This window comes from Solea solea, chromosome 15 (genome assembly GCF_958295425.1).
Source record: "Solea solea chromosome 15, fSolSol10.1, whole genome shotgun sequence".
Taxonomy (NCBI): domain Eukaryota; kingdom Metazoa; phylum Chordata; class Actinopteri; order Pleuronectiformes; family Soleidae; genus Solea; species Solea solea.
In genome coordinates this window covers 1,599,258-1,623,826 of record NC_081148.1, presented here as the reverse complement: position 1 = coordinate 1,623,826, position 24,569 = coordinate 1,599,258, and the positions used below count along the sequence as shown (strand labels likewise).

At 41.1% G+C, this 24,569-nt stretch overlaps 1 protein-coding gene across 2 annotated transcripts in view; it reads right to left on the bottom strand.

Annotated features, from left to right (window-relative positions):
- LOC131474317 (spectrin beta chain, non-erythrocytic 1-like) overlaps positions 1 to 24,569 on the bottom strand; it is a 67,672-nt gene that overhangs the window by 5,674 nt on the left and 37,429 nt on the right. For both annotated transcript variants that reach the window (XM_058652127.1, XM_058652126.1), the window contains 31 exons: positions 24,077 to 24,194; positions 23,522 to 23,680; positions 23,274 to 23,369; positions 22,917 to 23,123; positions 21,847 to 22,000; positions 21,617 to 21,768; positions 21,324 to 21,542; positions 21,157 to 21,237; positions 20,855 to 21,061; positions 20,567 to 20,778; positions 20,333 to 20,470; positions 20,135 to 20,255; positions 19,844 to 20,059; positions 19,317 to 19,736; positions 18,483 to 18,685; positions 18,305 to 18,395; positions 18,074 to 18,220; positions 17,692 to 17,955; positions 15,924 to 16,148; positions 15,656 to 15,745; positions 14,349 to 14,627; positions 12,751 to 12,881; positions 12,467 to 12,671; positions 11,971 to 12,345; positions 10,750 to 10,836; positions 4,849 to 5,006; positions 4,570 to 4,708; positions 3,579 to 3,663; positions 3,265 to 3,461; positions 3,084 to 3,184; positions 2,510 to 2,564 (listed from right to left, as the gene is read on the bottom strand). In XM_058652127.1, coding sequence (XP_058508110.1) covers positions 2,510 to 2,564; positions 3,084 to 3,184; positions 3,265 to 3,461; positions 3,579 to 3,663; positions 4,570 to 4,708; positions 4,849 to 5,006; positions 10,750 to 10,836; positions 11,971 to 12,345; positions 12,467 to 12,671; positions 12,751 to 12,881; positions 14,349 to 14,627; positions 15,656 to 15,745; positions 15,924 to 16,148; positions 17,692 to 17,955; positions 18,074 to 18,220; positions 18,305 to 18,395; positions 18,483 to 18,685; positions 19,317 to 19,736; positions 19,844 to 20,059; positions 20,135 to 20,255; positions 20,333 to 20,470; positions 20,567 to 20,778; positions 20,855 to 21,061; positions 21,157 to 21,237; positions 21,324 to 21,542; positions 21,617 to 21,768; positions 21,847 to 22,000; positions 22,917 to 23,123; positions 23,274 to 23,369; positions 23,522 to 23,680; positions 24,077 to 24,194 — 5,332 coding nt within the window. The remainder of the gene's footprint in view (positions 1 to 2,509; positions 2,565 to 3,083; positions 3,185 to 3,264; positions 3,462 to 3,578; positions 3,664 to 4,569; positions 4,709 to 4,848; positions 5,007 to 10,749; positions 10,837 to 11,970; positions 12,346 to 12,466; positions 12,672 to 12,750; positions 12,882 to 14,348; positions 14,628 to 15,655; positions 15,746 to 15,923; positions 16,149 to 17,691; positions 17,956 to 18,073; positions 18,221 to 18,304; positions 18,396 to 18,482; positions 18,686 to 19,316; positions 19,737 to 19,843; positions 20,060 to 20,134; positions 20,256 to 20,332; positions 20,471 to 20,566; positions 20,779 to 20,854; positions 21,062 to 21,156; positions 21,238 to 21,323; positions 21,543 to 21,616; positions 21,769 to 21,846; positions 22,001 to 22,916; positions 23,124 to 23,273; positions 23,370 to 23,521; positions 23,681 to 24,076; positions 24,195 to 24,569) is intronic.

The window sequence follows — 24,569 nt, the reverse complement described above, 5'->3', positions numbered from 1 at the left end:
AAATGAAGTTGTGAATGATGTTCCTCATGTTTAAAATGAAGTTGTGAATGATGTTCCTCATGTTTAAAATTAAGTTGTGAATGATGTTCCTCGTGTTTAAAATGAAGTGGTGAATGTTGTTCCTCATGTTTAACAAGAGGTGATGAATGTTGTTCCTCATGTTTAACATGAAGTGGTGAATGCTGTTCCTCATGTTCAAAATGAAGTGGTGAATGTTGTTCCTCATGTTTAAAATGAAGTTGTGAATGTTGTTCCTCATGTTTAAAATGAAGTGGTGAATGCTGTTCCTCGTGATTAAAATGAAGTGGTGAATGTTGTTCCTCATGTTTAAAATGAAGTTGTGAATGTTGTTCCTCATGTTTAAAATTAAGTTGTGAATGATGTTCCTCGTGTTTAAAATTAAGTTGTGAATGATGTTCCTCATGTTTAAAATGAAGTTGTGAATGTTGTTCCTCGTGTTTAAAATGAAGTGATGAATGCTGTTCCTCATGTTTAACAAGAGGTGATGAATGTTGTTCCTCATGTTTAAAATTAAGTTGTGAATGATGTTCCTCATGTTTAAAATGAAGTTGTGAATGATGTTCCTCATGTTTAAAATTAAGTGGTGAATGTTGTTCCTCATGTTTAAAATGAAGTGGTGAATGCTGTTCCTCATGTTTGAAATGAAGTTGTGAATGATGTTCCTCATGTTTAAAATGAAGTTGTGAATGTTGTTCCTCATGTTTAAAATGAAGTTGTGAATGATGTTCCTCATGTTTAACATGAAGTGATGAATGTTGTTCCTCGTGTTTAACAAGAGGTGATGAATGTTGTTCCTCGTGTTTGAAATGAAGTTCTGAATGATGTTCCTCATGTTTAAAATGAAGTTGTGAATGTTGTTCCTCATGTTTAAAATAAAGTTGTGAATGATGTTCCTCATGTTTAAAATTAAGTTGTGAATGATGTTCCTCGTGTTTAAAATGAAGTGGTGAATGTTGTTCCTCATGTTTAACAAGAGGTGATGAATGTTGTTCCTCATGTTTAACATGAAGTGGTGAATGCTGTTCCTCATGTTCAAAATGAAGTGGTGAATGTTGTTCCTCATGTTTAAAATGAAGTTGTGAATGTTGTTCCTCATGTTTAAAATGAAGTGGTGAATGCTGTTCCTCGTGATTAAAATGAAGTGGTGAATGTTGTTCCTCATGTTTAAAATGAAGTTGTGAATGTTGTTCCTCATGTTTAAAATTAAGTTGTGAATGATGTTCCTCGTGTTTAAAATTAAGTTGTGAATGATGTTCCTCATGTTTAAAATGAAGTTGTGAATGTTGTTCCTCGTGTTTAAAATGAAGTTGTGAATGATGTTCCTCATGTTTAATATGAAGTGATGAATGCTGTTCCTCATGTTTAACAAGAGGTGATGAATGTTGTTCCTCATGTTTAAAATTAAGTTGTGAATGATGTTCCTCATGTTTAAAATGAAGTTGTGAATGATGTTCCTCATGTTTAAAATTAAGTGGTGAATGTTGTTCCTCATGTTTAACATGAAGTGGTGAATGCTGTTCCTCATGTTCAAAATGAAGTGGTGAATGTTGTTCCTCATGTTTAAAATGAAGTTATGAATGTTGTTCCTCATGTTTAAAATGAAGTGGTGAATGCTGTTCCTCATGATTAAAATGAAGTGGTGAATGTTGTTCCTCATGTTTAAAATGAAGTTGTGAATGCTGTTCCTCATGATTAAAATGAAGTGGTGAATGTTGTTCCTCATGTTTAAAATGAAGTTGTGAATGATGTTCCTCATGTTTAAAATGAAGTGGTGAATGTTGTTCCTCATGTTTAACAAGAGGTGATGAATGTTGTTCCTCATGTTTAACATGAATTGGGGAATGCTGTTCCTCATGTTCAAAATGAAGTGGTGAATGTTGTTCCTCATGTTTGAAATGAAGTTGTGAATGTTGTTCCTCATGTTTAAAATGAAGTGGTGAATGCTGTTCCTCATGATTAAAATGAAGTGGTGAATGTTGTTCCTCATGTTTAACATAAAGTTGTGAATGTTGTTCCTCATGTTTAAAATGAAGTTGTGAATGTTGTTCCTCATGTTTAACATGAAGTTGTGAATGTTGTTCCTCATGTTTAAAATGAAGTGGTGAATGTTGTTCCTCATGTTTAAAATGACGTTGTGAATGTTGTTCCTCATGTTTAAAATGAAGTGGTGAATGTTGTTCCTCATGTTTAAAATGACGTTGTGAATGTTGTTCCTCATGTTTAAAATGAAGTGGTGAATGTTGTTCCTCAATAATGAAACTACCCTAATAATTCATTCATTTAAAAAAGAATTATTAAAATGAACGAGAAGAAACAAAAAAACTAAAGAGAAAGGTGTGTGTGTGTGTAGAGTGTGTGTAGAGTATGTGGAGTGTGTAGAGTGTGTGTAGAGTGTGTGTAGAGTGTGTGTTCATGGAGCGTCGGTGGCTCTGCGGCTCTGCAGGATGCTGTTGCTGTATTTCTTGTAGGCAGGTGAACGATAACTAACCCTGGCAGGATCCTGGTCTGACTGAAGGCCGTTCTGAGACAGCGACTCTCCCTCCCTGCAGACACACAAGGTAAAACACAAGGTCAACCACAAGGTCAACACAAGGTCAAACACAAGGTCAACCACAAGGTCAACACAAGGTCAAACACAAGGTCAAACACAAGGTCAACCACAAGGTCAACACAAGGTCAAACACAACGTCAAACACAAGGGCAAACACAAGGGCAAACACAAGGTCAACTCAAGGTCAAACACAAGGTCAACACAAGGGCAAACACAAGGTCAACTCAAGGTCAAACACAAGGGCAAACACAAGGTCAAACACAAGGTCAACTCAAGGTCAAAGACAAGGGCAAACACAAGGTCAACTCAAGGTCAAACACAAGGTCAAACACAAGGGCAAACACAAGGAAAAACACAAGGTCAACTCAAGGTCAAACACAAGGGCAAACAAAAGGTCAAACAAAAGGTCATACACAAGGTCAAACACAAGGGCAAACACAAGGTCAACACAAGGTCAAACAAGGTCAAACACAAGGTCAACACAAGGGTAAACACAAGGTCAAACACACACCTGTGCTGAGCTGTAGCATCGGCAGACTGAGCCTCAGTGGGCGGGGCTTGTCTCCTCCTCTCTTCTTCCTCTTGACTTCTTCTCACTTCCAGTAACTCCATCTGACAAAGAAACACTTTTCATTCTGTCCGGATAGATTCTCTAGTTTCACACACACACAAGTTTGTCTCGTGTGTCTCACCGTGGTCAGCCTCTCCAGGGCGGAGAATCGCTCCTCCCAGGTCGCGGCCGACTTCTCGAAGGCCTCGTGGCGTTTGATGAGTTTCTCTACCTCGTCCACACTCTGACCCATCTCTCTGCTCGACAGGTACGGCTCCTGACCCAGAAGCCACGCCTCTGCCACGCCCGCGTCCCGGGAGAACTGATGCACCTCCAGGACTGAACACACACACACACAGAGGGACACACAAACAGAGACACACACATTGAGTCTATGTTACTCAATGTTACTCATTTTACTCATATGTTACATATGGGCGTGGTGAAGTTTCTCACCCAGTCTAAGCCACTCCCATCTGTCCTCCCACTTGTCAATCATGTCTTTCCTCTTGTCCGTCAACTGTAACAACTTTTCTTTAATCTGAGGAGACAAAACACAAAGAAAACTTTACATCAAACACATTTTCACGACATGAAACTTTGAATGAGTGAATTACATTTTAAACACTGTCATAAAACCCCGGACAAAAGGTCACTGAGGTCACTGCTGTGGTCAGTTGTGGTCAGTTGTGGCCAGTTGTGGTCACTGCTGTGGTCAGTTGTGGTCACAGCAGTGGTCAGTTGTGGTCACAGCTGTGGTGACTGCTGTGGTCAGTTGTGCTCAGTTGTGGTCACTGCTGTGGTCAGCTGTGGTCACAGCTGTGGTCAGTTGTGGTCAGTTGTGGTCACAGCTGTGGTGACTTCTGTGGTCAGTTGTGGTCATTTGTTATGACTGCTGTGGTCAGTTGTGGTCAGCTGTGGTCAGTTGTGGTCAGCTGTGGCCACTGCTGTGGTCAGTTGTGGTCACTGCTGTGTTCAGTTTGGTCAGTTGTGGTGACTGCTGTGGTCAGTTGTGGTCACAATTGTGGTCAAAGCTATGGTCAGCTGTGGTCAGTTGTGGTCAGTTGTGGTCAGTTTGGTCAGTTGTGGTCAGCTGTGGTCAGTTTGGTCAGTTGTGGTCAGTTGTGGTCAGCTGCGGTCAGTTGTGGTGACTGCTGTGGTTAGTTGTGGTTGTGGTCAGCTGTGGTCACTGCTGTGGTCAGTTATGGTCCCTTCTGTGGTCAGTTGTGGTCAGCTGTGGTCACGGCTGTGGTCAGTTGTGGTCACTACTGTGGTCAGCTATGGTCAGTTGTGGTGACTGCTGTGGTCAGTTTGGTCAGCTGTGGCCACTGCTGTGGTCAGTTTGGTCAGTTGTGGTCAGTTGTGTTGACTGCTGTGGTCAGTTGTGGTCAGTTGTGGTGACTGCTGAGGTCAGCTTTGGTCAGTTGTGGTCAGCTGTGGTCAGCACCTCCTCTGAAGCGTAGTGTTTCCTGGCCAGCAGAGTCTTCCCCAGCTCGATGCAGGCGGTGAAGCTGTCGTTGCGAGCATCGATCTCTGCTTTGATTCCCTGATGGTTGTTCATCAGAAGCTCCACTGAAGACACATCTCTGAAAAACCAGCACGTTTCGTTACTGAGTTAAAATGACCATTACCTGAAACAATAAATTCATTCATTCATTAATTCATTCACTGTCTCCCGCTGTATTCTCCACATGAGAAGGCGGGGTCACAGAGAAGGCGGGGTCACCTGGGCTTCTCCTGGGCCTCGATCAGACGGATGACGTCCTCCATCCACAGCATCAGGTCACGCACCAAACTGAAGAAACGGAACTTGTCCGCAGTGTCCAGCAGCTTCACCCGGCGCCCCTCCGCCGCGTCCAGCAGGTCCTTCCAGGCGTCCAGGACCTGGACGAGGGGGCAAGAGGAGGCGGAGCAAAGAGTCAGAGGAGGCAGCACAAAGTCAGAGCAGAGGAACAAAGCTGTTTTTAACCTGGTGAATAAAAACTCACCTTCTTTTATTAAACTTCTATTTATTGTTTTATTTTAGTTGTTTTTATTCAGCCTCAGTGTTTCCTGACAGTTTTGTCTCTTTTAATGTCCTTCTGTCTCCATGTCTCTGTCTGTGAGGTTTAGGGGTAGCGTCTGATTGAGCTAACACCTGAGCTAACACCTGAGCTAACACCTGAGCTATCTAAACAACAACATACAGAGCTAAAGATGACTCAGCATTTAAATACATTTTACTTTTATACTTTCAGCCATTTTGAATCAATGAACTTGATGTTTTTATTCATAACTGATTCAAACTGACTATGACTTTAACTAGAACAACTTTAACTCGTACAACTTTAAGTAGAACAACTTTAACGAGACTAACTTTAACTAGAACAACTTTAACTAGAACAACTTTAACTAGAACAACTTTAACTACAACAACTTTAACTAGAATAACTTTAACTAGAACAACTTTAACTAGAAAAACTTTAACTAGAAAAACTTTAACTAGAACAACTTTAACTAGAATAACTTTAACTAGAATAACTTTAACTTGAACAACTTTGACTAGAACAACTTTAACTAGAACAACCTTAACTAGAACAACTTTAACTAGAACAAATTTGACTAGAACAACTTTAACTAGAACAACCTTAACTAGAACAACTTTAACAAGAAAAACTTTAAATAGAACAACTTTAACTAGAATAACTTTAATTAGAACAACTTTAACTAGAATAACTTTAACAAGACTAACTTTAACTAGAACAACTTTAACTACAACAACTTTAACTAGAACAACTTTAACTACAACAACTTTAACTAGAATAACATTAACTAGAACAACTTTAACTAGAACAACTTTAACTGGAATAACTTTAACTAGAACAACTTTAACTAGAATAAATTTACCAAGAACAACTTTAACTAGAATAACTTTAACAAGATTAACTAACTAGATTAACTTTAACTACAACAACTTTAACTAGAATACATTTAACTAGAATAACTTTCACTAGAACAACTTTAACTAGAATAACTTTAACTAGAACAACTTTAACTAGAATAAATTTAACTAGAATAACTTTAACTACAACAACTTTAACTGGAACAACTTTAACTAGAATAACTTTAACTAGAACAACTTTATCTAGAACAACTTTAACTAGAGTAACTTTAACTAGAATAACTTTGACTAGAATAACTTTAACTAGAAAAACGTTAACTAGAATAACTTTAACTAGTACAATTTAACTAGAACAACTTTAACTAGAATAACTCTAACGAGACTAACTTTAACTAGAACAACTTTAACTACAACAACTTTAACTAGAATAACTTTAACTACAACAACTTTAACTGGAACAACTTTAACTAGAATAACTTTAACTACAACAACTTTAACTGGAACAACTTTAACTAGAATAACTTTAACTAGAACAACTTTATCTAGAACAACTTTAACTAGAGTAACTTTAACTAGAACAACTTTAACTAGAATAACTTTAACTAGAAAAACGTTAACTAGAATAACTTTAACAAGTACAATTTAACTAGAACAACTTTAACTAGAACAACTTTAACTAGAATAACTCTAACGAGACTAACTTTAACTAGAACAACTTTAACTACAACAACTTTAACTAGAATAACTTTAACTAGAACAACTTTAACTAGAACAACTTTATCTAGAACAACTTTAACTACAGTAACTTTAACTAGAACAACTTTAACTAGAACAACTTTATCTAGAACAACTTTAACTAGAGTAACTTTAACTAGAACAACTTTATCTAGAATAACTTTAACTAGAATAACTTTAACAAGACTAACTTTAACTACAACAACTTTAACTAGAATAACTTTAACTAGAATAACTTTAACAAGACTAACTTTAACTAGAACAACTTTAACTAGAATAACTTTAATTAGAACAACTTTAACTAGAATAACTTTAACTACAACAACTTTAACTGGAACAACTTTAACTAGAATAACTTTAACTAGAACAACTTTATCTAGAACAACTTTAACTAGAGTAACTTTAACTAGAACAACTTTAACTAGAATAACTTTAACTAGAAAAACGTTAACTAGAATAACTTTAACAAGTACAATTTAACTAGAACAACTTTAACTAGAACAACTTTAACTAGAATAACTTTAACTAGAACAACTTTAACTAGAACAACTTTATCTAGAACAACTTTAACTACAGTAACTTTAACTAGAACAACTTTAACTAGAATAACTTTAACAAGACTAACTTAAACTACAACAACTTAAACTAGAATAACTTTAATTAGAATAACTTTAACTAGAACAACTTTATCTAGAACAACTTTAACTAGAGTAACTTTAACTAGAACAACTTTAACTAGAATAACTTTAACTAGAAAAACGTTAACTAGAATAACTTTAACAAGTACAATTTAACTAGAACAACTTTAACTAGAACAACTTTAACTAGAATAACTTTAACTAGAACAACTTTAACTAGAACAACTTTATCTAGAACAACTTTAACTACAGTAACTTTAACTAGAACAACTTTAACTAGAATAACTTTAACAAGACTAACTTAAACTACAACAACTTAAACTAGAATAACTTTAATTAGAACAACTTTAACTAGAATAACTTTAACTAGAACAACTTTATGTAGAACAACTTTAACTAGACTAACTTTAACTAGAACAACTTAAACTAGAATAACTTAAACTAGAACAACTTTAACTAGAATAACTTTAACTAGAACAACTTTAACTAGAGTAACTTTATCTAGAATAACTTTAACTAGAATAACTTTAACTAGAACAACTTTAACTAGAATAACTTTAACTAGAGTAACTTTATCTAGAATAACTTTAACTAGAACAACTTTAAGTAGAACAACTTTAACGAGACTAACTTTAACTAGAACAACTTTAAGTAGAACAACTTTAACTAGTACAACTTAAACTAGAACAACTTTATCTAGAATAACTTTAACTAGAATAACTTTAACTAGAACAACTTTAACTAGAATAACTTTAACTAGAACAACTTTAACTAGAAAAACTTCAAGTCGAATAACTTAAACTAGAAAAACTTCAAGTCAAATAACTTTAACTAGAACAACTTTAACCAGAATAACTTTAACTAGAACAACTTTAACTATAATAACTTTAACTAGAACAACTTTATCTAGAATAACTTTAACTAGAATAACTTAAACTAGAATAACTCAAACTAGAAAAACTTTAACTAGAATAACTTTAACTAGAACAACTTTATCTAGAATAACTTTAACTAGAACACCTTTATCTAGAATAACTTTAACTAGAACACCTTTATCTAGAACAACTTTAACTAGAACAACTTTAACTAGAATAACTTTAACTAGAACAACTTTATCTAGAACAACTTTATCTAGAACAACTTTAACTAGAATACCTTAAACTAGAAAAACGTTAACTAGAATAACTTTAACTAGAACAACTTTATCTAGAACAACTTTAACTAGAGTAACTTTATCTAGAATAACTTTAACTAGAATAACTTTAACTAGAAAAACGTTAACTAGAATAACTTTAACTCGTACAACTTTAACCAGAACAACTTTAACGAGACTAACTTTAACTAGAACAACTTTAACTAGAACAACTTTAACTAGTACAACTTTAACGAGAACAACTTTAACTAGAACAACTTTAACTAGAATAACTTTAACTAGAACAACTTTAACTACAACAACTTTAACTACAACAACTGTAACTAGAACAACTTTAACTAGAATAACCTTAACTAGAAAAACTTTAACTAGAAAAACTTTAACTAGAACAACTTTAACTAGAATAACTTTAACTAGAAAAACTTTAACTTGAACAACTTTGACTAGAACAACTTTAACTAGAACAACCTTAACTAGAACAACTTTAACTAGAATAACTTTAACTAGAACAAATTTGACTAGAACAACTTTAACTAGAACAACCTTAACTAGAACAACTTTAACTAGAACAACTTTAACTAGAATAACTTTAATTAGAACAACTTTAACTAGAATAACTTTAACGAGACTAACTTTAACTAGAACAACTTTAACTAGAACAACATTAACTAGAACAACTTTAACTAGAATAACTTTAACTAGAACAACTTTAACTAGAATAACTTTAACTAGAACAACTTTATCTAGAACAACTTTAACTAGAATAACTTTAACTAGAACAACTTTGACTAGAACAACCTTAACTAGAACAACTTTAACTAGAAAAACTTTAACTAGAATAACTTTAACTAGTACAACTAGCAGTTGATCAGGTCTGAGTCGGAGTTGACTTCAGTGTTTATGTGAATGATTCTTCTTCACAGGCTGTGACGACACATGAAACAAAAGTAATAATAACAATAATAATAAACCAAATTAATATTAAGAAAAATCTGTTCAATGTTCAAGAAATCCTCAAAAATGAGGATTAAATCAGAGTTAATCTGCTTACAGTCACTGTGGTCCTGACAGCTCTTATTGATCCTCTGTCAGTCACATTGATTATTATCAATAATGAACATTATTATTATTATTATTATTATTATTATCACTACAATTATAATGTTTCTTGCTGTGGATGGAAACATGGCCGCAGACGAACACAAGCAGCTAAAAAGCAGCTCCGCTGGATTATTTCTGTTTTCAGCCGTGAACTCGCTCAAACCTTCACTCATCAAACAGACTTGTTGCAAATAACTGGTAGTATTTGTAACGACAACTCTTCACAAGCTCAGGGGGTGGAGTTTACAGGGTCTCCATCAGATTAACCCCGCCCACCTTGTGATGTCAGAAAGATAAAGAAACACTACGAGTATTTGCAAACGAGCAGCGCTAACACGAACCACAGCCACTAAAAAACACTAAAATGTCACTAAAGACTCAACATTTTAGTTTTGAACAAAAATCTGAGAATGAAGCAAAGCTGATGTTTGTGCTGAGCGGAGTCTCACCTCTGTCTTTCTCTTCTGTGGACAGACAGACGGACAGACAGACAGAGGGTGTGCAGAGAAACGGACATACAGGGTCAAAACATCAATACACACCATCTACACACACACTCTACTGTCTCCATCTGTCTGTCCTAAGCTCCTCCCACCAGCTCATACATGGCACAATTCTAGGACTTCCAGGCCCAATTTCCCTCAAAATTCAGCTCAAGATGGAGGTCAACTTGTAATATTAGCAGCACACTCTGCATGTGGACAAGTGATTGTCTGTCTTTTGTCTTTGGTGAGACAGAGATGTTGGAATTGTCATTTCTCTCTTTCTTAACTTTACTTGCTCGTTGTTCTGCAGGAATCTCACGTCAGCGTGTCTACGCACAGCCAGCAACGCAGGACATGAACAGTAGGTGGCGTCGTAACAACCAAGGCATGGCTGAGACATTTAGCTGAATATCAACTTCACTTCTTTACTGCACAAAACCCACAAACTTTCAATGACCCAGGACGGTTTAGAGACATTTTCAAAAACTTTCAAGGATTTCAAGTAAAGTAAGTGTTTTTGTCTGAGTGCAGTTAGTGCAGCGTCATGATAACAGCGCACACACACACACAGACTGAAGGGTCTGTGTGTGTGTGTCTCTGTGTGTGCTTGTGTGTGTCTGTGTCTGTAACTCACCTCTCCCTCTCTTTTCTGAATGTCGTCAGCTTTGTCTCCAGCGTAAGACGACTGCAGACGCACAGCGTCTTCCTGCAGCTGCCGCACCTGAGAAAACAAACAAAATATAACTAAATAAAAATAATATATGTATATATATGTACATACATCAGATATTTGTATATATATATATATATATACATATATACACATATATGTATATATATGTACATACATCAGATATTTGTATATATATATATGTATATATATATATATATATACATATATACACATATATGTAATGATTTACAGTCATTCTTCTTTTTATAACAGTACAGTACAATGTCATCAGTTTTTCAGATGGCTGTTGTACCATTATTACCATCATTACTATTATTATTATTACCATTATTACTATTATTATTATTATTACAACAATTATTACTATTTTTATTATTATTGCCATTATTACTATTATTATTATTACCATTATTACTATTATTACTATTATTATTATTATCATTATTATTACCATTATTACTATTATTATTATTATTACTATTATTATTATTACCATTATTACTATTATTATTATTGCCATTATTACTTTTATTATTATTACTATTATTATTATTACCATTATTACTATTATTATTATTGTCATTATTAATATTATTATTTTTATTATTATTACTATTATTATTATTACCATTACTATTATTATTATTATTACTATTATTATTATTACCATTATTACTATTATTATTATTATTACCATTACTATTATTATTATTATTATTGCCATTATTACTATTATTATTATTATTATTGCCATTATTACTATTATTATTATTATTATTATTACCATTATTAGTATTACTATTATTATTATTATTGTTGCCATTATTACTATTATTATAAATATTATTATTATTATTATTATTGCCATTATTATTATTATTACCATTATTACTATTATTATTATTATTATTATTATTATTGCCATTATTACTATTATTATTATTAGCATTATTACTATTACTATTATTATCATAATAATAATAATAATAATAATATTTGGGAAATGATGTTTCATGTAATCATTGATTCATGTAGTCATATTGATTCTTGTAATCATATTGATTCATGTAATAATTGATTCATGTAGTCATATTGATTCATGTAGTCATATTGATTCATGTAATAATTGATTCATGTAGTCATATTGATTCATGTAATCACCTGCGTCCCCAGAGCCTGGATGTCATGTTCAAACGTGTTGTGCATCCTCTGCAGCGTCTCCACCGTGTTCTGGTCTCGGCCCAGTTCTTCAGGGAGTTTCTTGTGTTTGTCCAGGATGCGGTTCAGGATCTCCTTGGCGTCGTGGTAAAACTTGTGGAGCTCATAGGAGGCGGCGAGGATCTGCGTCCTGGTGTTGATGAGCTCCAGCAGGTCGGCCCACGCCTCGTTCAGACCGTCCTTCCACTCGGCCACCGTGGCCGCATCGCCATGGCCGCCGTTGATCAACTCGTCCGCCTGACGATTGACGGTGTCCACGCGCTCCTGACCGATGGTCCCGGTGTCACGGGCAAACTCTCTGAAACGCTCCTGCAACATCTGACCAAGAAGCAGAAGAAGAAGAAGAAGAAGCAGAAGAAGAAGAAATCAAAGGTTTGAGTTTGTCCCACTGTCTGTCTCAGTGTGTGTGTGTGTGTGTGTGTGTGTGTGTGGTACTGACAGTCACATGTTCATAGTCCTGTCCCAGCTCATGAGACCCAGCCACCAGCTCCCTCTCAGAGATCCACTGCTCCAGATCGTCCACTTCTCTGTTGAGCTGAAAGAGTTTGGCTCTCTCGTCCAGTTTGGCTCGTCGCTCCTCTGACAGATCCTTCAGCCCCGCGTACAGTTTATCCACCTGAGACTGACGCATCCCGATACGCTCGCTGCAGGACCAGGAACACACACATGATCAGGCTTCTCTTCCTAACAGCTAACGTTTGAGCTGTGACTCCGCCCCCTCACCTGTCAGGATGTGCGGCGGCGACAAGGCCACGGCTGGTGACGGACAGCTGATGAACCGCGTCGGCGTAATCCTCCACCGCCTGCTCCAAGATCTGATGCTTCTTTAACATGGAGACTGAACTCTGCTCATCCTGAGACACACACACACACACACACACACACACACACACATACACACACACACACAGACACACACACACACACATACACACACACACACACAGACACACACACACAGACACATACACACACATACACAGACACACACACACACACAGACACACACACACAGACACACACACACACACACACAGACACACACACACACACACACACACACACACACACAGACACACACACAGACACACACACATACACAGACACACACACACACACATACACAGAGACACACACACACACACACAGACACACACACACACACACAGACAAAGACACAGACACAGACACACACACACACACACACACACACACACACACACAGACAAAGACACAGACACACACACACACAGACAAAGACACAGACACAGACACAGACACAGACACAGACACACACACACACACACAGACAAAGACACAGACACACACACACACACACACACACAGACACACAGACACAGACACACACACACACACAGACACACAGACAAAGACACAGACACACACACACACACAGACACACAGACAAAGACACAGACACAGACACAGACACACACACACACACACACAGACAAAGACACACACACACACACACACACACACACACAGACACACAGACACACAGACAAAGACACAGAGACACACAGACACACACACACACATACACAGAGACACACAGACACACACACACACACACACACACACACAGACACACACACATACACAGAGACACACAGACACACACATACACAGAGACACACACACACACACAGACACACACACACACACACAGACACAGACACACACACACACAGACAAAGACACAGACACACACACACACACACACACAGACAAAGACACAGACACACACACACACACACACAGACACACACACACACACACAGACAAAGACACAGACACACACACAGACACACAGACACACAAAAATAAGGTTTCATACAGTACAGTCTTATAAAATATCATCAATAATTCACCAATATTTGATGAACAATGAATTATTGATGATAATAACTGTGAGTGAATAATCACTGAACGCTGAATTTCATCATTTAAAATTCAAGGAAAAGTAAACACACATCATTCAACACTTTAAACATGATTACAACTCTGTGTGCGTTCAGGTGATTCTAACAAAAACACAGGAACTGTGTGTGTGTGTGTGTGTGTGTGATTATTTTCATGGACCTCACAAATGTGAACACGTCCAAAACTAAAGTACAAAACTTAACCTGTGATTGTTTAAAACCCTAATATTTGTCAAAACTGTGACTCAGATGAGAAAAGTCTAAAGTGTTGTGAGTCTTTGCACCGCGTTGCGACGTTACAGTGCGACCATGCTGTGACGCTCCAAAGTGGGCGGGGTTCTGATTTTCCATTTGTGTGTATGTGGAGAGTCTCACCTTTGCCTTCTCCTCTGACATCATGTACAGCTCCTGCTCGCTCATCCACGCCTCGGCTTCTGCCGCGTCAAAGTAGTACTGCTGGGCGTGGCTTGCCTCACCGAGGCGGGCGTGGCGTTTCTGAGTCTCCTCCCTGATCCGCTCCCACAGTGACTGCAGCTCGGACAGACGGCGGCGGATCGGCGCGGCGGCGGGACTGTCGCCCGCCAACATGTGATGACTGCGCTCGAAGATATCGTCGTAACGAGGCTGATGACCCTGGATCTCCTTCTGCAGGGTCTGACAGGGGTCAGAGGTCACACACACACACACACACACACACAGAGGAAAGATTTTGTTTTAAAAGTTCAATCAGAAAATGAAACTTTCATTCTTTACTTTACTTCCTCTTTTCAGTACTGAGATGAATGTGTGTGTGTGTGTGTCTGTGTGTGTCTGCATGTGTGTGTGTGTGCCTGTGTGTGTCGACATTAGTGTTTGTGTGTGTGTCTGCATGTGTGTGTGTGTCTGTGTGTGTCGACATTAGTGTTTGTGTGTGTGTGTGTGTGTGTGTCTGTGTGTGTATGTCTGTGTGTCTGCGTGTGTGTTTGTGTGTGTCGACATGTGTGTTTGTGTTTGTGTGTGTGTCTGCGTGTGTGTGTGTTTGTGTGTCTCTGTGTGTGTCTGCGTGTCTGTGTGTGTGTCTGCGTGTGTTTGTGTGTCTCTGTGTGTGTCTGCATGTGTGTTTGTGTGTGTGTCTGTGTGTGTGTGTCTGCGTGTGTGTGTGTGTGTCTGCGTGTCTGTGTGTGTGTGTCTGCGTGTGTGTGTGTGTGTGTCTGCGTGTCTGTGTGTGTGTGTCTGTCGACATGTGTGTTTGTGTTTGTGTGTGTGTGTGTTTGTGTGTCTCTGTGTGTGTGTGTCTGTATGTGTCTGCGTGTGTCTGTGTGTGTCTGTATGTGTCTGCGTGTGTGTGCGTGTCTGTGTGTGTCTGTGTGTGTGTCTGAGTGTCTGTGTGTGTGTGTCTGCATGTGTGTTTGTGTGTGTGTCTGCGTGTCTGTGTGTGTGCGTGTGTGTGTGTGTCTGTATCTGCGTGTCTGTGTGTGTCTGCGAGTGTTTGTGTGTGTCTGCGTGTTTGTGTGTGTGTGTCTGCATGTGTGTGTGTGTTTGTGTGTGTGTCTGCGATTCTGTGTGTGTGTGTGTGTGTCTCTGCATGTCTGTGTGTGTCTGCGTGTGTTTGTGTGTGTCTGCGTGTTTGTGTGTGTGTGTCTGCATGTGTGTGTGTGTCTGCGATTGTGTGTGTGTGTGTGTGTGTCTCTGCGTGTGTGTACCTGGTTCTTCTTGATGAGCAGTTGTACAGTCTGCAGATTGTGTCCATGGTCAGTTGATGTGGCCAAAGGCATTCTCTCCTCCACCCAGAGCTGCGCACACACACACACACAGAGACACACACACAGACACACACGCACACACACACACACACATACACACACACATACAATAAGCCACACCCACTTCTCCCTTTTTCCTGCTCTGATCATTTTTCTTCCTTTTAGTTTAAAAGTGTTTCCTGTCGTGTGTTTCCTGTCGTGTACTCACAATCTCGTCCTCCACGTCGCGGTTGAACTGGTGGATCTCTCTGGAGGCCATGAGGTTGTCTCTTCTCTTCATCAGCGGCGCCTGCAGCATGTGGAACTTCCTCTCCACGCTTATCCTCTGACCGTCCACTTCCTCAGAACCTTTTCCCTCCTGACTGAGAGCCTGCGACTGTGTCTGCAGCTCCTCAACCTCCTTCTGACGCACCTCCACCTGGCTCTCCAGGATCTGCACCAGGACCACATTCACAGGTCAAGTTCTCACAAATACTAACAGTTCTAAAACTACTGAAATGAGTGGACTTGAAAGGTCCATAAATAAACATTACATTACATTACATAGCAGACGCTTTCATCCAAAGCGACTTAGTGCATTTAAACATCTAGGTACAAATAAGAGCTAGAATTAAGTAAGAGCATCAAGTAAGCCAAACTATGAAGTGCTAGTCATAAGTGCGATGTATAAGCAAATTTTTTTGTTTTTTTTTTGTCGCCGTCGTCTTAGTCGAGGTAGAGTCGGAAGAAATGTGTTTTTAGTCGGCGGCGGAAGATGTGGAGGCTTTCCGCTGTCCGGATGTTGATGGGGAGCTCGTTCCACCATTTGGGAGCGAGGACAGTGAACAGTCTTGAGTTCTGTGAATGCCTCTGCGATCCTCTCAGTGAGGGGGCAGCAAGCCGGTTTGCTGATGCAGAGCGGAGTGGGCGGGCTGGGGTGTAGGTTTTGATTATGTCCTGGATGTGGGCCGGACCGGATCTGTTTGTTGCATGGAACGCAAGCACTAGAAAATTCTCTTCAAGGCTGATTTCATGTTAACAAATGAGACGCTGGGGCAAGCTGTAAGCGCCAACTGTTTGCCCCGCAGTGTCTAACAGCTTGAAAGCTAACACGGCATCTGGTAGATCCATTTTTAACTTGCGTATTTTGTTGTACCGATGTCCAAATTCAATGATGTAATCCACCATAGAAACACGGCTTCCTCTAGCGATCCTGTCAAACTCTGTGTACGCCTCGTATTGCCGGTCTTTTTCTTCTTTCAAATACACAGAGTCCAATTTCGTCAGAAGTGCAGTCATTCCCGTGTCGGAATTTAAGTTGCCTGCAGCAATTTCCAATGCACTGGCCTTCGCTCTCCCCGTTAGCGACAAGGTAACCGCCAAAGCTTGCTTCTTTATGTCCAGGTCGGTGACAAGTCTCCAAATTTCGACCTCATTTTTCCAGATTTTCGTAAGACGTCTTCTCGTCAAATGGTGGCGGGACTTTGTAATTCCCAGCAGCGGCTATCCTCTGCTACCAATGTTGGATGAATAACCACAACTACTGTTGTTCAACTGAGACTTTACTTCGCAATCGCATTTCACATCAATAACCATGGGTGCCGCCATAAACACACACTCTACACATGCGCAGTAGTTAACATTACAACTTAACAGAGATGGTCATTAAGTGTCAAACCCAGGTTCCTTGCGGTATGAGAAGGAGCTACCACAGAGTCGTGGAGGGTGATGGTCAGGTCTGTGGTGGGAGAGCCCTTTCCTGGGAGAAAAAGAAACTCAGTCTTGTCGAGATTGAGTTTCAGGTGATGGTCAGACATCCACTGAGAGATGTCGGTCAGACAAGCGGAGATCCGTTCTGCTACATGTGTGTCGGAGCTTGAGGTCGGAGGTAAATGTAATAAATGCAATAAAGAAAAAGGATCAGGTCTGAGACCTGACCTGAGACCTGATTTTCTGAGACCTGGTCTCAGACCTGGTCTCAGACCTGGTCTCCTCACCTGCTGCTTCTTCAGCAGGATGTTGACTGAGGTCAGGTCTTTGCCGCAGTCGTCTGACAGCAGCTGCGTCTCCAGGCCGAGCAGCCATTTGTCCAGGTCAGCGCAGCTCTGTGTGAACAGCTCCGCCTTGTTGGCGTCAAACAGACACTTGGCCTTGGTCTGCGTCGTGGACTCCAGGTCGTCCCACATGGTCTTCAGAGACGCCAGCTTCTCTTTGACCATCACCTCTGTCTCTGGTTTCTCGGACATCAGCGTCTGTCCATCCTGAGACAGTTTGGACATGAACAGTCATTCTATAAATCATCAATAAACCATCACCACAACAAATATGAATATTTTTTTCAGACTCCTCAGTTTCCATCCTTGTCTCCTTGTCTCCTACCTTGTCGACCTTGTCCAGCCACTCCTTGTTGGACTGCAGCTCGGCCATGAAGGCCTGGTGCTTGAGCCACTTGCTGTGGAGGTTCCTGGCCTCGTCGTACGTCAGGTCCTGAGCTGTCAGCATCTTCTCGTTGATCCACAGAGACAGCTGAGGACAGAACAGGTGTCCTTTAGTGTGTCACCGTGTGTGAAGAAGAACAACAGAGAGTGGACCGTGTGTGTGTGTGTTCACCTCCTGACAGTCCTGCAGGAACCTCTGCAGGTCTCTGTTGTCCTTCAGCCTCATCAGCAGCTCACTGGCAGCCGCTCGGTTCTTCTTGTGTCTGTGAAAAGACAAACCCTTGAATCATATGGTTCATGCACCTTTTCCAAGGTCTCATTCAAGCACTTCACAACAGACTTTGTCTCACCTTTGGTCGATAGAATCCACCTTCTCCTGGATACGTTCAGCAGTAATGTTACCGTCAGCCACCAGGCGGCGCCCTGCATCCACCACGCCACTGATCTTCTCCTCGTTAGCGTCCATGGTGGTCATGAAGTCCTCCTGCTTCTTAATGGCCGCCTCTGCTCCCTCCAACGTGGTGGGCATCTCAGTGTGAGCCAGGACGTACTCCTGCAGACACACCGTGATGTCACAGGTCAACCGTGACGTTTACAGGACAACTATGATGTCACAGGTCAACCATGATGTTACAGGTCAACTATGATGTCCCAGGTCAACCATGATGTCACAGGTCAACTATGATGTCACAGGTCAACTATGATGTCACAGGTCAAGTACGATGTCACAGGTCAATTATGATGTCACAGGTTAACCATGATGTCACAGGTCAACTATGATGTCACAGGTCAACCGTGACGTCACAGGACAACTATGATGTCACAGGTCGACTATGATGTCCCAGGTCAACCATGATGTCACAGGTCAACTATGATGTCACAGGTCAACTATGATGTCACAGGTCAAGTACGATGTCACAGGTCAACTATGATGTCACAGGTCAAGTACGATGTCACAGGTCAACTATGATGTCACTAACTGTTAGCCTAGCAACATCAAACATTCTGATGTTTGATGTTGCTAGGCTAACAGTTAGTCGATGCTAAGCTAACAGCGTTGTGTCTTTATACTGGACACAGAAGGACATGCAGTTCCTTCAGTGACCACTAGACACAATATTTCCTGGTTGTAACTAAAGGACAGTTGTGTGAGGCCAGAGGTCAGAGGAGGAGCAGGTGTGTACCTGGTTGTTGAGGAAGGCCTCGGCCTGCTTCGTGTCCCTCAGGAACAGCTGGTAGGCGTGAGACTGGGAGAGCAGGTTCTGCCGGTTCTCCCACATCTTGTGCAGCTCGTTCCAGCCGATGTCGAGCGCCTGGAGCCGCTGTCGCAGGAACATGTACTGAGCGTCCGTCTGTCCCTGCGTCACCATCTCACCCATGTCCCTCATCTTCTGGTAGTCCTCCTCGTAGTTGTGGATCTCGTTCTTGATGCCCTCGTGCTGGGTCAGCAGCTTCTCAGCCTCAGTCAGCGTGTTGGGCATGTCCTCGGAGGCAATGGCGGTCTGAGTGCGGGACAACCAGGACTGGAAGTCGTCCAGCTCGCGCAGGAACTGCTGCAGTTTACTGGCTTCACCCAGAGACTCCTCCCGTTTCTTCATCGTGTCCTGTGAAAACAAATCATACAAACTTGGTAAAACCTTGGTTACAAAGTTCTCCCACCTCTGTGTGGGACAGACAGGAAGTGGTTAGACAAGGACACAGATGGTCTCACATTCATCTCGTCCCAGACTCCTCTGATTTCAGCCAGACGTCCCGTGATGGCGTCGGATTGCTCCGTGTGTTCGGAGGACAAACGCTCCGCCTCCTTTCCCAGGTCTCCCAGCTTGTCCTCGATGGCGGCCAGGTCTCGCTCCATCCCCGTGAGTTTCCTCTGCAGAGCCATGACCCCGGTCAGGTCGTTCCCCAGCTCCTGCGTCGACTCGATCACCTGCGGGACGTGGATAGACGGGACATGAGATCAGAGTGTGAGACAAGTGGGACACAGCTTTCACTCCTTTCAGACCTTTGTCTTCTCTTTGATCCAGGACTTTGTCTCGTTACACTCCAAGTGGTAGTTCTGGACTCCCAGAGCCGAGGTCAAGCTGTCCTTCTTCTGGTCCACCAGGTCTCTGAACTGACTCCACCTGGACGAACGCATGGACAGACAGACGCCATGAGCAAATAATCCCATTTAGGATGTGATTTAATCCCAGTTATTTACCTGGTGTTGAGTTTGTCCTGCTGGGCTTTGATCTCCTTCTCGCTGGGATGTCCACTGTGGATCAGCTGCCGTGCGACCTGGTTCACCACAGCAACGCGAGACGCCTGACTGTTCATTTCTGGCTCCAAACTCTCAAACCTGGACAGATTAAGAGAGATCTGCTTTAATCTGGTTTAATCAGATTTTCTCACCCTGGTTTGTGAGCGGGCATCGACCCACGGTCCAGGTCCTCACCGGTGCTGCACCACCTCCAGGTCCTCCAGTTTGTCAGGGATGTCCATGCTGTTGAGCCACTGTTCCTTCTCGTCGATCCACACCTCACAGGCGCTGGCTTCACTCAGCATCTTGTACAGCGCCAGCGCGTCCTGCAGCGCCTGCTTCCTGAGCCGCGTCAGCTCCACCACCTCCTTGTAGCGCTCCTCGATGCCGGCGAGGCGGTTCTGGACCTGAACATTCATCACAGACAACAACCATCAGCCGCCGCATGAGAAGAAGACGTTGAGGTGTGAGCGGGAGCGTCACCTCCTCAGAGTCGGCCTTCTCCGGCGGCAGAGTGCGGGACTGTTCGTGCAGAGCGTCCATGACCGGGCGGTAGCTGCCGATCTCCTCGGCCACGTCCTTGTGTTTCTTCACCAGAGCCTGAGCAGAGAACTCGTCGTGGCCGACGTCCACGCTGGACACGATCCGCAGAACGTCCAACATCCACGTGTCCATGTCGTCGGCGTCGGCCTGCACGACAAAAACAAAACACACGTTTCTCCAGGTTTTTTTAAATGAAGTTAGTTTGGAACAGAAAGTCTGAAAATGTGAACGTGTGATTTTACCTGGAACTGATGCTGGTTACAAGCTTCTTGTAGACGTGCTTTACGGACAGAAGACAGACGCTCCAGACACGCCCACTGCTCCTGCAGCACACACACACACACACACACACAGAGGTTGGATGTCCACTGCAGCACCCCCTAACCCTCACAGACCAACACTCTGGTACCTGAATGTCCTGAATTCGCTCTTTGATCTTATCGGCTCCAAAGTGCTTGTCGGAGACCAGGTCCTGTCCCTGTCTGATGGTTTGCTGTAAATGATTGGCTCTGCCGCTCATCTCGTCTTCAAAGGCCTTGTGATGACTCAGCAGTCTCAGAGCACCCGTCAGATCCTTCCCATAATCCTCGGAGGACAGGATCTGCTCCTTCTCCCGGATCCAGCCTTCCTGTGAACCACAGACACGTGTGTCACCTTCACTGACGATTGATGAACAACTGCGACACGTTCAGAGACTCGGACCTCTTCTGCCATTTCCCAGAAGAACTTCCAGAGGCGCCGCGACTCCTCGAGGCGAGCACGGCGCTCAGCCGCGAGCTGACTCAGCTCCTGGTAACAGAACTCCATGTGAGCCACTCGATCCTTGATGATCTGAGGATCACAGGGTTTATAACCTGAGGAAGAAGAAGACGAGATGTTACTGTCCCCGTCCTCCCGCTGTCCGTACCTCTATCAGCGTCAGCGCGTCTCACCCTCGCTGTCGTTGGCGAACTTCTGAGCGTTACTGTTGACGTTCTTCACACGGTCGGCCTGGATCCCGATGTCGGCCTCGACCAGCGCGTGTTTCTGCAGCAGATCCTCGACACCGAGCAGATGTTTACCGTAATCCTGAGAGAGGAGGAGCATCTGCAGGACACAGAGGTCAGAGGTCATTTACAGCTTACAGAAACAAAATGGTGTTCCAGTAATCTAGAGGGATTCCATGTAGCATGGAAAGATGGTTTTGTAGCAAACACTCACTCTGTCACCCTCACTCTCTCACACTCAGGGTATGAATATGACTTTCTCTGTGTCCTCATCTTGCAGGTTGCAGGTTGCAGGATCCAGTTTCAAGGCTATTATTATTATTGTAGTTGTTATTGTTATTATTATCATTATTGTTATTGTTATTGTTATTATTATTATTATTATTATCATACATATCATCACCATTATTATTATGATGTTGTAATTAAAGTTGATATCAGTATAATTTTTATCAACGGTCCCTGCTGCTGCTTATATATGATGTCATTTATATACATATACATATACATATATATATATATATACATACATATATATATATGTATGTATATATATATATATATATATATATATATATACAACATCATAGTTGTATAAACATGTCATTACTGACTCTAACTGTCCTGTATAAACTTGATACAGTTGTTGTGTATCTGCTCCTGGTCTCTCTTCTGTCTCTCCCTCACCTCCCTCTCCCCCTCCTCTCCTCTGTCCCCATTTTTCCTTTCACCCCATCCGGTCGAGGCAGATGCTGCACATCTGTGAGTCTGGTTCTGGTCCTGGTTCTGTCAGACATTTCTCCTTCTCTTAAAAGGGAGTTTTTTTTCTCTCCACTGCCCCCTAGTGTTTGTGTTTCTCTGCTCTCTATGATGTTGTGTATGTACAGGCCTGAGATCATGTTTGTGATGATTCTGTACAAATAAAGTTTAAAAATAGTTTCAATTATTCTCACAGAATGAAAGAAATCTTAATTTTGATCAGATTATTATAAACATCATCTCATTGATCTCTGTACCTTCATCTCGTCCATCCAGTCCATGATATAGAGCATCTCCTGGAAGACTCTCTGCAGACCCAGGTTCTGCTCCAGACGGTGTCTCCGGGCCTTCAGCAGCTCCAGCAGATACTCCCACAAACGCAGCACGTTGTCTTTCCTCGCCGTCACGCGCTTGATGTCGTGGTAATGCTCCGCCTCCAGCTCCTTCGCCACAGAAAGCACCGCCTTCATCCGTGAGAGGAGAACAATATGAGTAACATGCGTAATAATAATAAAACAAACAGGATGTTGTTATTTGTTTGTTTTTGCTTGTTGTTGTTATTTGTTGTTGTTTGTTGTTGTTGTTGTTGTTTGTTGTTGTTGTTGTTGACTGACCTGAACGCGCTCTTCGTACGCTGCGATGTCCGTCTCTATCGCCTCGTGTTTCTTTGTAGCAGCTTCAACCGCCTGAAGGTCAAATCCAAAGTTGTCCTGCAGGGGGCAGAGGAGAGGAGACGAGGAGCGGAGGAGAGGAGGAGAGGAGGAGAGGAGGAGAGGAGGAGAGGAGGTGAGGAGCAAAGACACAAGAAATGAAATGATCGATGTACGATATATACGTGTGTGTGTGTGTGTGTGTGTGTTACCTGGGAAACCAGCCTCTGGTTCTCACTCAGCCACGTTTCTCTCATCGCAGCTTTTCGATCAAATCGTCGAGCGAGTTGCTCCAGTTTCTCCTGGCGAATCAGCTCAGTCCTCAGAGCGAGTTCACGTTCATGCTCCGCCTTCTCCAGACGTTCCCACGCCTACAACACACACACACACACACAACAGATAAACAATATGTATTTTAACATATTAGTAATTTTCTTTAATCATGAATCTTTCATGCTGCTGAATCATAATATTGAACGATAATGAATAATAACAAACGATAATGAATAATAACGAACGATAATGAATAATAACGAACGATAATGAATAATAATGAACGATAATGAATAATAACGAACGATAATGAATAATAACGAACGATAATGAATAATAACGAACGATAATGAACAATAATGAACGATAATGAACAATAATGAACAATAATGAACGATAATGAAAAATAATGAACCATAACGAAAAATAATGAACCATAATGAAAAATAATGAACAATAATGAAAAATAATGATCAGTAATAATCAGTCGTTACCTTGTTGATGTCAGAGAGGAGTTTTCCTTCACGTGGAGTAAAAACTTTCTGATTGTTTGCTCTCATTTTACTCTGGATGGTGAAGAGAAGAACCTCCAGGTTTCCTTTCTCTGTGAATCTGCACGCAAACAACAACCAATAAACAACAACCAATAAACAACAAACAATAAACAATACACAATAAACAACAAACAACAACCAATAAACAACAAACGATAAACAATACACAATAAACAACAACCAATAAACAACAAACAATAAACAACAAACAATAAACAACAACAAATAAACAATACACAACAGCCACAAACAATAAACAACAACCAACATACAATAAACAACAACCAATAATCAACAAACAATAAACAACAACAAAAAAAGATAAAAACAAACACATGCTACTGACATCAGAGAGGTTTGATAATCAGATTACTGAGCTGGGACAAAGTGAAGTTGTAGATGAAAGTAGTCCAGATTATTAATCAGATTACTG